Genomic DNA, 17,016 nt, shown 5'->3' with positions numbered 1-17,016 from the left:
GAGCAAAGACACACAGTACTAGGGATTGGGGCTGTAACCAACGGTAAGAAAATTCATGTTCAGGACAGAGGCATGGAGATGGTTCACATATAGGAGCAGTGAGGGACAGAGCTCCCTGGAGCATATTTTAAAGTTTTAGTTCATAAAACAAACAGAAAATGTTCACTCACATTCAGTCATAAACAGCACTCATGTTCAGTCATGTAGGAAAAATCACCAGAGAGAAGAAAGGATGGTTGTTCTCTGTTCAAGTTCCCTTGGATATGACATTAATTTCCACTCCTAGCTCTGTTCTATGTCAACACCTTAGGCATGAAGAGAATCACAACAATGAAATGAAAGCTATTGAAGCTTTTTTCCTCAAGGGGAAAAAATTCAACCAGGTATTTTCAGACGTGTGACGTCAGAAGTAGATATAACAAAAGGCATTTTAGGGGGGGGAGGAGAGGAGGGAAAGAGAGAGAGAAGAACACGTTTTCAACTCCTTTCCCTCTGTAAACTGCCTTCCTGTCCACCAGACCACCCCAGGAAACAAAAGGTAACACCTCCAATTCCTGGGTAAATACACAGTTCTAGTCAATTCATTAACTTCTCAGGACTGGAGTTCTTTTTTTAAAGAAAATTTGCCCTGGCAACCAAAAAGGAGAACTCAATGGTACTAGCTTCCCTTTTCTGCAGTCATGTGTTAAGGTGCAAAACTAGTGTCCCTTTCACCAGACTGTAGTTAAAAGAACTGCATTCATTCTCAAAAGTATAACAACAAAAGGGCTCAAGCTTTTGTAGAGATTTTATTTTTCTTCTCAAAGTCCTAAGGACCTTACAGGGACAAGAGCCAAGCACTGATCCTGCCTAATAAACAATAAAAGGACGCACACAGAATGAGAAGCTAACTGCAACACAGAGAAACCAATAATATTTACTTCACATCTAAAGAAGTCTGTGTTGGACCAACAACTTTAATCTATAGGAGATAAACGATAAAAAATAAAACAATTAAGATTCAACACAGACCTTTTTCAGTCACCTTCTCTTAACCTTTATAACATGGGCTTAAGTTCACACATTTTATGCCCCCCTAAAAAGTTCTGACTTCTCAAATCTTCCGGAACACACACATAAGCACATATGACATATCATGCATATTTCTGCTAAAAAGCAGAAAACTTCTGCACTTACACATTCCGCTGAGTATATTTTATAAAGTTACCAATGGATCTATTGGGTTCATTTTCCAAAGGCTAGCTTTTAGCCACTCTCTATCTTCCTTTTTTATTCTTTTTTTAAAATACATTTTATTTATTTATTTATTTTGGCTGCGTTGGGTCTTCGCTGCTGCACACGTGCTTTCTCTAGTTGCTGCGAGCAGAAGCTACTCTTCGTTGCAGTGCACGGGCTTCTCGTTGCGGTGACTTCTCTTGCTGTGGAGCACAGGCTCTAGGCACATGGGCTTCAGTAGTTATGGCATGCGGGGTCAGTAGATGTGGCTCGTGGGCTCTAGAGCACAGGCTCAGTAGTTGTGGCGCACGGGCTTAGTTGCTCCGCGGCACGTGGGATCTTCCCAGATCAGGGCTCGAACCCGTGTCCCCTGCATTGGCAGGCAGATTCTTAACCACTGCACTACCAAGGAATCCCTCTTTTACATTATTCTTTAAACCAATACTCAAATGCCAGAGTTCTCATTAGCACTGGTAAGATTTACTACAATACATACATATGGGGAAATTTTATCTCAACGACTGTGTTTCATGGTCAGCTGTGGTTATTTCTATCTATCAATTTCCTGCAATTCATAACTTAGTTACTTCTGACATGATTCACTCCAGAATCCCTTGTGACCGCAACTCTCCCACCTCCTAATACTTAGATATGTAACTCTTAGTGGAACTCCACTTGTGGCTAACTTGTGAATAACTGTTTCCATTACGGGAGTTTAAAAGCATGCATGATGGGTCCAGATATGGCAACTGGTTTCTTAATAACAAAGAGAATAATCCTGCATATGTCAGAAGAGCTTTCAGGATTTTTTACAACTTTAACTTGGTTAAAATTATAGCCTGTTAAAGTTGGTACAGACCATAATCCAGCCCACAGAAAAAATATATAAGAAAATCATGTCTTGGAAGGTAAAACAACTTACTCAGGCCACACTGCTGTTGGATGTGATTTCGGGAAACGAGCAAGCACGCACATACAGCTTGCCTAATTAGAAACTTTTCCTATTGTCCCATTGATTTTCTTAGCTCAGCTATATTCTGGAAGTCTGATTCTAATCAGGGAATTGCAATGTACATCACAGTGGGACACACTGAAATTTAAGACTATACATGCCAAAAGTTGGCAAGGATTTGGAGCAACACAAAATCTGATACCGTGGCTGGTGGGAGTACAATCTGGAACCACTACTTTAGGTAACTGTTTACCTGTATCTACTACAACTGAACATACACATATCCTATGACCCAGCAACCCAATTCCTAGACACACATATGAAATAAAAGAACATACAAGAATGTTCAGCATTGTCCATAAAAGCAAAAAAACAAAACCAAACAAAGCAAAAATACAGAAACACTCCAAATGTCCACCAACTGTAGAAAGAATAACTAGATGTGGTATACTCGAATACAGTAATGAAAACAAATGACTGACAGCCACCTGCAACACAGATGAACTGCACAAACCTAATGGGAGAAAGAACTTCAATATAAAACATATTTCTTGATTCCATTAGATAAAGTTAAAAACTAGGAACATTAATCAATGACATTAGAAGTCGGGACACTGCTTACATCTGGAGAGTATGGAGGGGGCTCTAAGCATGAGAAGGGCTTCAGGGGGCTGGTAATATTCTATTTCCTGACATGTGTGGTGTTGTAACATAACTCACTGAGCTATATACTAATAATTGGTATACAACTCAATATATATAATATGCTTCTATTTTTTTTTAAGTTAAAAAAAACCCAATGTTTAATTATGTGATGGATTTCAATATATTTATCTGCTTCTTTCAAAAACACGAGTTCTTTCTGTGTGTTCCGTGTGTCCCAAATCCATTTTTCTGTATTGTGTGTGTCTGTTCCAGGATGACGGGCCCCTGTGAAATACCCTACCCTGGTTCACCTCATATAATAGGCTCAGCATTTTCAACCCACAGAGGCTTGCTTATCCTTGTCCTATATGTCACAGGTAGGAGCCTGTCTCAAAAAAAAATACAGACAGATGTTAAAGGGTAAATGAAGGGGATATGGGGATATATGTATGCATAAAATTGATTCACTTTGTTATACAGCAGAAACCAACACAACGTTCTAAAGCAATTATACTCCAGTAAAGATGTTTAAAAAAAAGGTAAATGAGTGTATATCTCCTTTCCACATACTCCTAATGAAAATGGTACTTTAAAAAAAAACCTTGAGAACTAAATCTGAAGTTTGAGAACTAAATCTAAGCATGTCTTTGATGCACTATGATCTTCTAGACCTTGGATAACAATCAGTTTTATTTAGATGTCAACTCCAGTCTATTGGGAATGGTTGCCTGGAGCACTGGGTTGAGAAAGATTTAATGCTGTGTCAGGGCCAGTGACAGAGAATACTGTCAATGCCAGGACAAAGGATGGAGCACAGACACCTTGCCGACTCAGAGTCAACACAACACTTTCTCCCCTAGGATAAAAATAGTTTCTTAACCGTTTTAAATGCTCCACAGAGAAATCTCTAATAAAGTTCTAATTTATAACATCTGTTTATTACTTATACTTAGAAAGTGATATTATTTAATACAATTTTACTTCTAATATATTTTACATTTATGTATTTATAGTATTTAAATATTTTGTTTAATATAAATTACATTATTGTAATGTGGTTTAAATACTTCACAAGTAAAGCAAATCAACAAGACTATAGGTTATTTTTTTAACAAAAAGTAGTTTAACAGGAAAACAAAACCACTTAAGTTTAAAAACATTTTGTTTCATCTATCCTATTCTTTGCAAAACAGAACTGCCAGAATACTATTTTAAAAACTCACAAAATTCCAGTCTTACTAAATGTTATTCTTGGGTTCCTCCAAGAATCAAAAATCTTTTGATTGCTATTTTTGGTATAAATTAAAACATACAACTCAATATATTTTTGGTATAAATTAAACCATACAACTCAATATTTTACAAGTTTTCGTTGATCTTAATCAAAGCTAAAATGAAAATAAACTTTTCCCACTGCAGTACTCAGGAAGACTTTAGCTTTAGTTGAACAGATGCACATATTCTAAGTCCAAGGGGATTACCTTACTTACAGCACCTTCTCTTTAGATTTCTTTTGTAAAATTTGTACTGACACAAATTCAAAAGATGCAAATGCAGTGTGAAGAGAAGCACCTAATGTGGTGCAAAGTACCATCTTATTCAATCACATCCAGTATTATTAGTATTTCCAGATGTAGAAAAAAGTGAACTGAAATTTCACACTTCTCCCTTTCACTTCCATGTGATTTCTGCATAGCCCTTATCAGTAATGCACACTGGATGGTAGGTTAGATTTTTAGCAATAACTTGCTCTACCGAAATCTAAACTTCCCATCATTTAAACATTGAATCTTAGAATTAAAAATATACACCGTGATGACTGGTTTCACTAAATTCATGAACCCAAACCTCAAATGAGTAATCAAACTGCCACACAACACTTCTCTGCTTCCCTGGTACATCCATTCTCTCAACTGTCAAAACTACAAGTAATGCACCTTCTCTTCTTTCCATAAACTTCTAACAACTTTCCCTCCCATTCTCTATCTGATGCCTTTGCCTATTTTATTTAGAAACACTCAGACAGACACTTTCCATCTTTACCCATCACACTCTGCACCAAATCTGTACAGTAGATAAAAGGCAAATCACTCATTAGTGGTCTATTCCCCATCGCTTCTCACCTTCAAAGACAATTTTGCAAGTATACTCTCACTAGAGTCTCTCTTTTGTAGTGGAAAAAATGTACCTTTTCTTTGACCCTCTTCCTATTCCTATGGTAGAATCTACTAGTTGCCTCCTAAATACTGATTTCTCCTTTCTCTCTCATTTTTAGTGAGCACATTGCAATACAGCTAAAAGATGCTTTCAGCTTTCCTAGTAGTGGATGTAGCCATGTGACTGTCTAAATTCTGGTCAAGGGGCTTCCCTGGTGGCGCAGTGGTTGAAAGTCTGCCTGCCGATGCAGGGGACACGGGTTCGTGCCCCGGTCCGGGAAGATCCTATATGCCGCGGAGCGGCTGGGCCCGTGAGCCATGGCCACTGAGCCTGCACGTCTGGAGCCTGTGCTCCGCAACGGAAGAGGCCACAACAGTGAGAAGCCCGCGTATCGCAAAAAAAAATAAAATAAAATAAAAAGAAATAAATTCTGGTCAATAATATATTCAGAGGTGAGTAGGATGCTAGGAAGTCTCTTTAAATGGAAGAGGTCAGTCCTTCTGCCTCCTCTCCATCTACACTTGGAACGTGGATAGGAAACCACCTTTTTTTTTTCTTTTTTTGAATTATCAAAATTTGTGAATCATCTTTTTTCTCTTAATTAAAAAAATATATATTTTTACCTTTTGACCCCCCCACTTCACCCATTTCTCCCACCCCCTACCCCTGACAACCACCAATCTGTTCTCCATACCTATGAACTTAGTTTTTCTGGTTTGGGGTTTTTTTTTAGATTCCACGTATAAGAAAGATTATATGTTATTTGCCTTTCTCTGACTTATTTCACGTAACACAATGCCCTTGAGGTCTAATCATGTTATTGCAAATGGCAAGATTTCATTCTTTTTCTTTTAATGGCTGAATAACATTCCATTGTGCATATCTATCTATCTATCTATCCATCCATCCATCCACCCACCCACCCACCACATCTTCTTTATCCATTCGTCTATCCATGAACTCTTAGGTAGCTTCCATATCTTGACTATTGTAAATAATGCTGTAATGAACATGGGAGTGCAGATACGTTTTCAATCTAGTATTTTTGTTTTTCTTGGATAAAAACCCAGGAAGAGTACTACTGGATTGTATGGTAATTCTACTTTTAATTTTTTGAGGAATCTCCAACACTGTTTTCCATAGTGGCTGAACCAATTTACATTCCCAACGACAGTACACAAGGGTTCCCTTTTCTCCACATCCTCACCGAACCTGTTATTTCTTATCTTTTTGGTTTCCTTTGTTGTGCAGAAACTTTTTAGTTTGATGTAGTCCTACTTGTTTATTTTTGCTTTTGTTGCCTTCACTTTTGTTATCAGATTCAAAAAATCATTGCCAAGATCTATGTCAAGGAGCTTACCACCTATGTTTTCTTCTAGGAGTTGTATGGCTTCAGGTCTTATGTTCAAGTCTAATCCATTTTGAGTTAATTTTGTGTATAGTGTAAGAGAGTGGTCCCGTTTCATTCTTTTCCATGTGGCTGTCCAGTTTTCCCAACGTGATTTATTGAAGAGACTATCCTTTTTCTATTGTATATTCTTGGCTTTGCTGTAAATTAACTGATGATATATACATGGGTTTAGTTCGGGGCTCTCTATTCTGTTTCATTGATCTATGTGTCTGTCTTTAATGCCAATACCATACTGTTTTAATTGCTATAGCTTTGTAATAGAGTTTAAAATCAGAGAGGGTGATGACTCCAGCTTTGTTATTTTTCTTCAAGATTGCTTTGGCTATTCAGGGTCTTTTGCAGTTCCATACAAATTTTAAGACTGTTTATTCTGTGAAAAATACCATTGTAATTTTGATAGGGATTGCACTGAATTTATAAATTGCTGTGGGTAGTATGGACATAATATTAATTCTTCTGATCCATGAGCATGGAATATCTTTTCATTTATTTGTGTCTTCTTCAATTTCTTTCCTTAATGTCTGATAGTTTTCAGTATACAACCTTGGTTAAATTTATTCCTTTCTGATACAATTATAAATGGGATTTTCTTAATTTCTCTTTCTGATAGTTTGTTATTAGTGTAGAGAAACACAACAGATTTTGAGTACTGATTTTGTAACCTGCAACATTACTAAATTTGTTTATTAGTTCCACCAGTTTTTTGATGGAGTCTTCAGGGTTTTCCATATAATATCATGTCCTCTACAAACAGTGACAGTTTTACTTCTTCCTTTCCAGTTTGGATGCCTTTTATTTATTTTTCTTGCCTAAATGCTCTGTCTAGGACTTCCAATATTTCTGAATGAAAGTGGCAATAATGGGCATCCTTATCTTGTTCCTGATCTTAGAGGAAAAGCTTTTAGCTTTTCACCACTGAATATGATATTAGCTGCAGGCCCGTCACATATGGCTGTTATTACGTTGAAGTATGGCCCGTCACATATGGCTGTTATTATGTTGAAGTATGTTCCCTCTATACCCATTTGGTTGAGAAGTTTTATCATAAATGAATGTTAAATCTTGTCAAATGTTTTTTCTCTATCTACTGAAATGATCATATGATTTTTATCCTTCAGTTTGTTAATGTGGTGTATGTATATCACATGGCCTGATTTGTGGTCGTTGAACCAGCTTTGCATCCCTGGCATATATCCAGGGATTTATTCTTTCAAAGACACCAGTTTGCCAGATCCCATTCTCTGCTTTCATCTCATTCAGTCTGTTGGCAGCATTAGACACATGATGCCTCACTCATTCTTGAAACACTCTTTGAATTTCTGGAAACCCAGTAGAGCCTGATTTTCTTCTTACCTCACTGGTCACTCCTTCCCTGACTATGCTGTTTTCTCCCTGCTTTCCTGACTTCTGCATTTTTTTAAATGCTCCAACACTCTTCTCTGAACTCTACTCACTCCTTTGTGATTATTTTAGACCTATGGTTTTAAATACCATTTATATTCTGATGACACTCTGATCTCCAAATTCATATACCTAAACTAGATGTTTGACACCTCCACTTAGATGTTTAAAAGACACCTCAAATTTTACTTGGCCAAAACAAAACTCTCCCCACATCTCCTGAACTATAGTTCTTCCCATCTTAGTACATACTCACCACCATCCACTTGGTTGCTCAAAGCAAAAACCATGAAGTCATCCTGGTCTCCCCTCTCCCTCTCACCCCACCCCCGTGCATCAGCAAGCCCTGCTGTCTGTGCCTCCACAGTACATCCATCACTTCTCTCCATCTCCCTTGCTACCACCCTGGTGCAAGCCAACATCTCTCTCATCAGAGCCCTGCCATGGCCTGTGTGTTCTCCTTCTATTTCTTCAAAGTCTGTTTTCTAAGCAGCAGCCAAAGTAATCTTTACAAAGTGCAGATCTGATTGTGTCTCTTCCCTGCCTCTTAGAACGAAATTTAAGCTCCACATGGCCTCCAAGGTTTTAGGTGACCTGATTGGCCTCCTCTCTGATTTCATCTCCTGCCACTCTTGCCTCAAGTGCTGTGCTTCGGCCACACTGGATTTTTCCTATTTTCTGAACACCCTAAGCTCTGGACTGCTTTTTAAAAATACCAGCTGTGGCCTCCATCTAAATGCTCTTTCCCAGTATTTTCTCACTACCAGCCCCTTCTCTTCCACATTCAGAGAACCACCTAAGCTAAGGCAGCTTCTCCCTCATCACTTGCTCTCATCACATCACTCTCATTTTTTTTTCTTCATAGGGAATTATGTTGTTCATTAAATGTTTAAACCATCAGTTTCTCCTCACACTGGAAACTACAGGAGAACAGGACCTTGTGGATCTTGTTTACTGCTCGATTCCCAGGGTCTGAAACACTGACTAGCAAACAGTTGGTGCTCTATAAATTATTTGCTGAATGAATAAAGACTTAACATAAAAATGAAAAGTCATTTGTTTAACCATTATTCCAGTGTCTTAATTACAGACCTGAGAAATATCTCACTGCCATAGGCTGTTCACTTAGTAACAGGGACTGCACTGCTCCTGAGGTAGACAATTCTATCCCTCAACAACTAGGATTATTCAAAACCCCTTATTCCTTTCTCAAGCTGTTGCTTCCGTTCATCTGTGGAGGCCTCTGTGATCAAGTAGAGTACATTTCTTGTGTTTTAGACAAGACAGTTCTTCAAATATCCGAAGGTGGTGATTGTACCTTCTCAGAGTTAACAGTCCCAGTCTCCTTAACAGCTCTTCACAAGGCTGTTAAAAACAAGAGTTTCGGGTCCTGTCATCACCCTCCCATGTACTCCAAGACTGCCCCAAACCACGATGTAGTCACACACTTAGCTATCAACTATGCCATGAATATGCAACTGTGGTCCAATCTACCTCATATCATCTGGCTGGTCTCATGAACTGATCTCTTTCTGAGAGAGTGTAACCTGACTGAAGTTAACGCTTCCTTCCTTCCAGTTCAAGCTCACACACCATCTCCAAGATACATCTCCATGTATCTTTCACACCACTAAGTGCACAAGGCTTCTGTAATCCCCATGCACTACAGTCATTCCTCATCTTCTTCCCAGAATTCCCGACACCGTTTAGCTTCCCCAACACAGGATACCTGCCCTATCCTGCAGAAAAAGACCTCCTGGCCTCCTTTCTTGGATAAAGGTCCTGATTTTCCACATGTGCAAATTAAAATTATAATTTTCACACAAGTAGCCTGAGGCAGACTAGCACTATTTCTAGTCAGCAGCAAGGGAGCCACAAAAAGGAGAGGTCCTTTTGGCTACCATGGAAACAATCTGAAGCAGGAAGAGCAAGGTGGAGCCAGCCAACGCTGGTGCCCCAGGACAAACTGGAACAATCCTTGACGTACCAATCCTATAGACCCTACTGGGGACAAAGTGATACCTCTATGCTATCCCCCTCCTTGCTCCTCCAAGGACAGCCAAAGAAAACAGGAGCTGCCCCAAATCAGGATAAGGGTTATCCTACACTGCTGTGCAGGTCAGCAGTTTCTTAGAACTATCTATAATCTAGTTTTACTCCCTCTGCCTCCAAAACACACTGATATCTCATTTCAGTCATTCAGGCAGAGTAATAATTGTTGGGAAGTTAATGATTAAAGAAACACAGTTGGTCATCTGAAAACATTTCAGATGTTCCACAGTGTGTTTAGCATTCTGGTAAAGAGAGTAGCCTTAATGAAGTAGGCTGAAGAATAAAACTATACATATTAACACACTCTGAAAGAGTTCAGGCATGCCCAGAGGGCCAAAATACCGACCGCAAAATGACCGGAATAATCTAGGTATATGATTAGCTGTGATTCAGAAAGAAAAACTAAAAAACTCTATAGGTTCAAATCTGCTACAGGGATTTTTTTTTAATTTCTTATATATATTCTGAGGAGTACTGATAGTGCTTGACAGTGCTTCCCAGTGCCAAGCCTATGAGATTTCATCAAATCTCATTTATCTCATCTAGAACCTGACAGTTTTAATGCAAACCTAAGTATCTATCCTTTTAAATCTTGCTTTCATTAATGAATGTTTATCAGGTGCCTGACACTCTACAGAAAAATGCAGTTAAGTGTTACCTCTTCTAATATAACTACTCCTTATCTTTACTCGAAAGAGGTCTAGCCTTTTAAAATCTGCTCTTGGAGGGACACTAATTGTCCTTTTTTGAATCTCCACCAAGTTTCAATGAAGAATTGAAAACAAACAATGAAGTCAATTTAAAAACTCAACTCACAACATTGTGTGATCTTCTGGATGTTGGAAGAGATAAGCTGGGCCAGCTGGGCAGGGTCACCACCAATTCCTGGAGTGTAAGACATAGTTGATTTGCTTGTTCGCTAATTTCATCAGCTGTTTGTGGGCTGTGTAGTTTTCTAAGCAGTCACCTAAATAACATAAAAGAAAGGTCACATAATTGCATTTTTAAAGTTACTGGCTTACACTTTCCAAATTGTCGATCTGGGAGGTTACAAGTACAAATTTGACGATCCTACTAGGGTTGAAATCTAGCTCACACAAACACACTGTATGAGGAAGTGTTCCTCTTTCTTATTTATGTACTCTCTTAGGGGTGCTCTTCCATCTACATACACAAATACACCTACACACAAATGAGTCTCACATCCACATCTCCGAGTCACACTCTTAACTCTCTTTAGTGTCTATATGCCTTTGAAGCTATAGGAACTTGCCAACTGCCTTTTTAGCTGCCAGTGGAACTGGCAACAGGAAATCTCTACTTTGGGGAAGACACTTAGCATTTGGGCCTGCTACCAGGATCCAAATAAGATACTGCACATCCAGGGACCAAGAACCTTCCCACTCTATACAGAAGAAAGGTAAAGACCCACTCTTGCATCTACAGGACTAGCATCAACAGACCAGATCCTTGCATCAGGACCACACAACCACACGATTAGCTGAGGCCTGCTCTCTCCCCCAAAGAGGGACTATAATCAGTCCTGTTGATTGCCACTTAGTATTGTAGCATTTCCCTCAAGGCTCAAAACTCAAACAAGTCTGGTCTAAACCTTCTCCTGTTTTCTTTTATGGTCTCCTTTCCCCCCCTTTAGAGAATCAACCAATCAGCTACAAACTACCAGTTTTCCTCATCCCTTTACTCAAGGGCCTAAATTTGAGAAAGTTCCTGCTGGTGAGATAACTAAGCTTCATTCATCCAAAGAGCTGCCACTGTTGGACTGGCTGGCATTTCCTTAGAGAAGGGGTGCAATGGTGATTCCCTCAGCTCAGTGCTGAGTGAAGAATGAAAAGAAACTGTGAATGATGGAAGAGAAAGAAAAATTCAACAAGATTAACTATAGCTAACTTATTATTTCCTAAGCGTTGTGTTTAGGACTTTCACATGTATTTTCTTAGTTGATTCTTCCACCAAGTTTATGAGGTAGGTACAACAATAATTATATGATTTTTCAAATGAAGAAACTGAAGCATAATGAGTATAAGCAACATGTTTAATGTAAGAAAAGAGCTAAAATTTGGAACTAAATCTTAGAGTCTATGTTTTGAAAACACAAAACCATATTGTTGCTTCCCTGTATAACAAAATTAAGGACAGGTGAGCCCACTCAATGTAGAAAAACCAAATTTATCACCTTTCTGCAGACCCTGTATGAAGTTTTGCTAAACCCACAAGGAAGATGAGGAATTCGGCTTGGGATAACTACATGCATGGATCAAGGTAACACTGCTGAATAGCTTACAGCTCTTCTCTCTTATTCTGCTAACAGTGATATCTAAAAGACAACAGTGGTTGGCTCTCCTGATGATGAGATGAGAAATAAAGGATCCAAATAACTGACTGCACTTTAAAGTATATGTATATAAACAGACAGATAGACAGCTAACTATAAACTGACTTAACAGTGTACGATCTTTGCACACAGGCTACATCAACCAAGTTATTCTGATGTCTGCTTTCCACATCGGTCTCCAGCACATAGCCCAGAGCTAAGATGCACTAAAGTACTTTTGCTGTATACTTTCGAAAGCCCATTCAGAATTCCTAGTTTTATTGCTCAGAATAACAGTAACTCATTATCTATACCTGCACTATCAAGTGTTCAGATATCACATGTGTGGCCACTGGCTAGGATAGCTCACGTATGGAACATTTCCATCACAGCAGAAAGTTCTATTGAACAGTGCTCACCAAAAATCTCAATAATTAGCTTGCTATGAGGATATATAAACACTATAAAGAGAAAGACGGGAAGAGGGGATCAAGGTGCAATACTCATACTGAGAATCTTCTCAAGACTGTTTCTAAAGAGCACAGATAAAAGAACAAAGGGAATTTTAAAAAGAAATCTTGAGTGTCAAACATTACCCCTAGTTACTACTGGACAGTGTAGAATCCTTAAGATTTCCATTAACATAAATCTCATGCTCTATAAATCCTGTGTGGATAAAACAACAGAAATAGTCAGTTTCACTTTCTTAATGGTGAGGACCAGCATAAAGCTCAGGACTTCCCTCCACCCTGTGCTCCAAAATGATAAGTTCCCAGAAGGGCAGGTTTTTTGTTTTCAGTTTTGATTTTTCTTTTTTTGGTCTATTTTGTGGACTGCTCTACTCTCAGCATCTGGATATACAATAGGTGCTTAATAAATATTTGTAGAATGAATAAATGTACCTATTTCCTAAGAACACATACCCAGTCTGAGGGTAAATATTACCATTTCTAAGACAGTGAACTCCAGGGCCTTCTTTCAGATCCAGGATGTCCTAGGCTTATCGCTGCCTTGGACTACTGCTTGGTGCCATTTCCTCTCCCTGCAGGGCGCTTCCCGTGATCTCCATGTGATCTGCTCCGCTTCCCCAGCAAAGTCTCATCACGTGCTAGAGAAGCATTTCATATTCACTTTGATTTGAAGTGAGAAGTCACCACTCTGTCACTCTGCTGATCTAACCTACTGCATCATAGTACTAATCACCATTTAAAATAATCTAGTTAGTATATCATTTATTATCTATCCCTACCTCTGGAACATAAACATGAGAGAGACAAGGCTATCTTTTTTTTTTTTGAATTTTATCTTTTTTTTTCATACAGCAGGTTCTTACTAATAATCTATTTTATACATATTAGTGTATATATGTCAATCCCAATCTCCCAATTCATCCCACCACCACCATCACCACCCCTGCTTTCCCCCTTGGTGTCCATACATTTGTTCTCTACATCGGTGTCTCTATTTCTGCACTGCAAACCAGTTCATCTGTACCACTTTTCTAGATTCCACATATATGTGTTAATATACGATATGTTTATCTCTTTCTGACTTACTTCACTCTGTATGACAGTCTCTAGGTCCATCCACGTCTCTACAAATATCCCAATTTTGTTCCTTTTTATGGCTGAGTAATATTCTATTGTTTATATGCACCACATCTGCTTTATCCATTCATCTGTCGATGGGCATTTAGGTTGCTTCCATGACATGACTATTGTAAATAGTGCTACAGTGAACACTGGGGTGCATGTGTCTTTTGAATTATGGTTTTCTCTGGATATATGCCCAGTAGTGGGATTGCTGGGTCATATGATAATTCTATTTTTAGTTTTTTAAGGAACCTCTATACTGTTCTCCATAGTGACTGTATCAATTTACATTCCCACCAACAGTGCAAGAGGGTTCCCTTTTCTCCACACCCTCTTCAGCATTTGTTGTTTGTAGATTTTCTCACGATGCCCATTCTAACCAGCGTGAGGTGATACCTCACTGTAGTTTTGATTTACATTTCTCTAATGAATAGTGATGTTGAGTAGCTTTTCATGTGCCTCTTGGCCATCTGTATGTCTTCTTTGGAGAAATGTCTATTTAGGTCTTCTGCCCATTTTTTGATTGGGTTGTTTTTTTAATATTGAGCTTCATAAGCTGTTTATATACTTTGGAGATTAATCTAAGGCTATCTTCTTGTAGAATCCACAGTGCCAGGGACATAGAAGATGTTCCATGAATGTGAGGGTGATCACTCTGCTAACAGACATGAGCAATCTCTACATAAACTACATTAACTGTATTCATTAGCTCAGCTCCTCCATCCATTAAACTATTATACTAATTGGGTTTAGTCCACAATACCGAGAATTATTTTTCACTCTTTCACACACACTAAACTTTCAAATTAAATAGAATTATGGCAAATCTTATTCAGACTTACTGCAGGTGTTTTATACAATTTTTCAGCCAGCAGCACCTGGCTAAAGTTTGCGATCATAACCAAAATTAAGATTGACTTTGAGATCGGGAGCAAAAGTAAAATATCTGAAGAAAAATGTATATGTCAATGAGTTCACATGGTATCATATTAACTCTGAAACTAGAGCATAATTCTTAACTAGTCACAAGTCTGAGACAACCTTCTCAAAGTGGCCTGCAAAGCAGAGGCGTGTCCACATCACAAGACACAGCTGAACACTGCTATCGGTCTCTGCCCTGGGGGGATGATCAGGCCAACCCCCGAAGAAACGTCCACCTCCAATATTACTAAACAGCACAGCATTTCATAATCATTTCCTTTTCTTCCAGATCCCGAGCAAGCTTTAAATTATATATAATTATGGTCAGAATATGTTGATCTGAATTAAACAAAAATTAATGTATGTCTATAAGAACCAAGCAAATGTAAGAAACTTGAGAGTAAAAAAATATATAGCATTTGACGGGAAAGGCATTTTTGTTTTCTTTTTGTCTGAATTTAAAGAAAGTAACAACCTAAAAAACAAGAGGGGTGGGCTGAAGTGGGGTGGAGAGGCATCTTGGAATATTTTATGTAGCTGTAAAGGGCTTAATGCAAACCAACTAAGGACAGGTACTGAAAAGATCAAAGAAAGGTAGTGTGTCAAAGTCTCCAGGCCAAATAGAAAACCAACTACGATGAGCCTCCGAATAAACGTATACGGTTCCTCTACTATAGAAATATATATCTTAAGTTCTTCTATATTCGGGAGAAGAACTTTAAAGCGTGTTTTCTAAATCCGGGCCTTAAAAAGAGGAAGAGGTCAATTCGTGTCCAGCCTGAGGCAGAAGCTGTTCTCCTGAGCTGGGCCGGAGCGGCTCGGGCTCCAGCCCCGCCCCGGAGCGCTCAGCCCGCCGGTGCGCCCGAGCGAGAGCGGCCGGGGCGGCCGGGGGAGGCGGCGAGGCTGCGGCGCAGCCGGCGCAGGGCGGGCCGGGCTGACTAGGCCGGCGGCACCAGCCGGACCGCACCGCGCACCCGCGCCGGCCCGGGGGGCGTGGGGAGGAGCGCGCTCCCGGCGCTGGGGCAGCGCCGGCCCTCCGACTCCCGAAAGCCTGCCGCGAAGCGCAGGGCGGCGGCCACCTGACAACGCGCACAAACAAGGTGGCGCGGCAGCCACGGGGACACGCGCTTTCGGGGCGCCCAGCCAGGGACACCCCCTCCAGAGACTCCTCTTACCCCGACCTCCTCGGCTTCCTTCTCCTTCTTTGGCCCCGGCCACCCAAGGGCCCCAGAACCGCCAACAACGAGCCTCAGCTGATGGGTGGAGGCGCTGGAACGCCCACTGCGCATGCTCTCAATCCCTCCCTGGGAAGGAGGCGGGGATAGCCCTCCTCTTATTGGCCAGCGGGGTTGAGTGACAGAGGCCCTTCCCCGCCCCCTCTGGTTCTAAGCTAAGGAATAGGGGTTCCAGCAAAACTGCAAGGGAGGTGTTCTTTGAGGCCTGACGTGTAGATGGTGAACGCCTTAGCCTGCGTGTAAAAAAGAAGAGGAGGGAATGGAGAGCAGCTGTTTTCTTTATCAGGTGATGCCGGCCTCCCTAGACTCGTGTCTTCAGTCCACCCCATCAACTCACGCCTGTCTTGTTTCCTAACCCTTAACCTCAGTAGAACATATTCGCAAGTCCATTAAAAAATGTGAACTCAAATACGCAGTTCTAGCAGGAACAGTGAGTGGAGTCATTTCCGTGTGCCCACTTAGTAACCAAGTTTTCGTAGCACACTCAAGTCATATGAAGCATCCTTGAAGGGCAGGAAGTAGTTTCAACAGGATTTGAAAAGAGCAGAGAATGTTCTCATGATAAATATTCAAACATAAAGTAATTGTTAGATAAAAAGCATCAGTTGCTTCAGGTGAGAGAAATACCAAATTAATTAGGCCTTTGTCTGTATTAAGGCAATAATATTTTCTGAAAGGATCATCAGGACATCAAAAGTCCAGATGGACTAAGGTGGAAAAAAAAACTAAAGCCAGAATATTTTGAATTGGTACCACATGAGCAAATTCTAGTTTGTTTAGAATTACACATACATATGTGCATAAGTGAGTGAGGTCAACCAACGATAAGAAACACTTTAAGAGGCTCTCCGTTTATTTTTCATTTTTCTACTTTTAAGAGAGAAATGGGAACAAGAAAATTTTTCTGTTTCTCATTTTTTCCAGAAGAAAACTGTGGTATAAGTGTGGTAATAAGCAACAACTTATACTCTGCGTCTGTGAAGAGGGGGCAAGAGAGAGATGGGCAGGCTGGCCAAACAGAAGGCACACACCCCATCGAAAGGGGCAGCATGATTCAGCTAGAGCCGATTGTAGACTTTTAGGAATAATTGGCCCAATGTGAT

At 39.9% G+C, this 17,016-nt stretch overlaps 1 protein-coding gene across 2 annotated transcripts in view; it reads right to left on the bottom strand.

The window, feature by feature from the left end:
- The window catches only part of STX7 (syntaxin 7), a 49,211-nt gene extending 33,265 nt beyond the window's left edge, over positions 1-15,946 (bottom strand). The window contains exons 1-2 of one of the 2 annotated variants that reach the window (XM_065888545.1): positions 15,854-15,946; positions 10,650-10,800 (exon numbers count right to left, since the gene is read on the bottom strand). In XM_065888545.1, coding sequence (XP_065744617.1) covers positions 10,650-10,734 — 85 coding nt within the window. In that variant the 5' untranslated portion in view covers positions 10,735-10,800; positions 15,854-15,946. Of the gene's footprint in view, positions 1-10,649; positions 10,801-15,853 lie in introns of those variants that run through there. The other variant, XM_065888546.1, reaches the window with a different exon arrangement.
- Positions 15,947-17,016: the final 1,070 nt, after the last annotated feature.

The sequence above is a fragment of the Phocoena phocoena genome, chromosome 12, assembly GCF_963924675.1.
Source record: "Phocoena phocoena chromosome 12, mPhoPho1.1, whole genome shotgun sequence".
In the NCBI taxonomy this organism is placed as follows: domain Eukaryota; kingdom Metazoa; phylum Chordata; class Mammalia; order Artiodactyla; family Phocoenidae; genus Phocoena; species Phocoena phocoena.
Note: the sequence above shows the minus strand (reverse complement) of the source record. Positions and strands in the feature narration are given on the sequence as shown.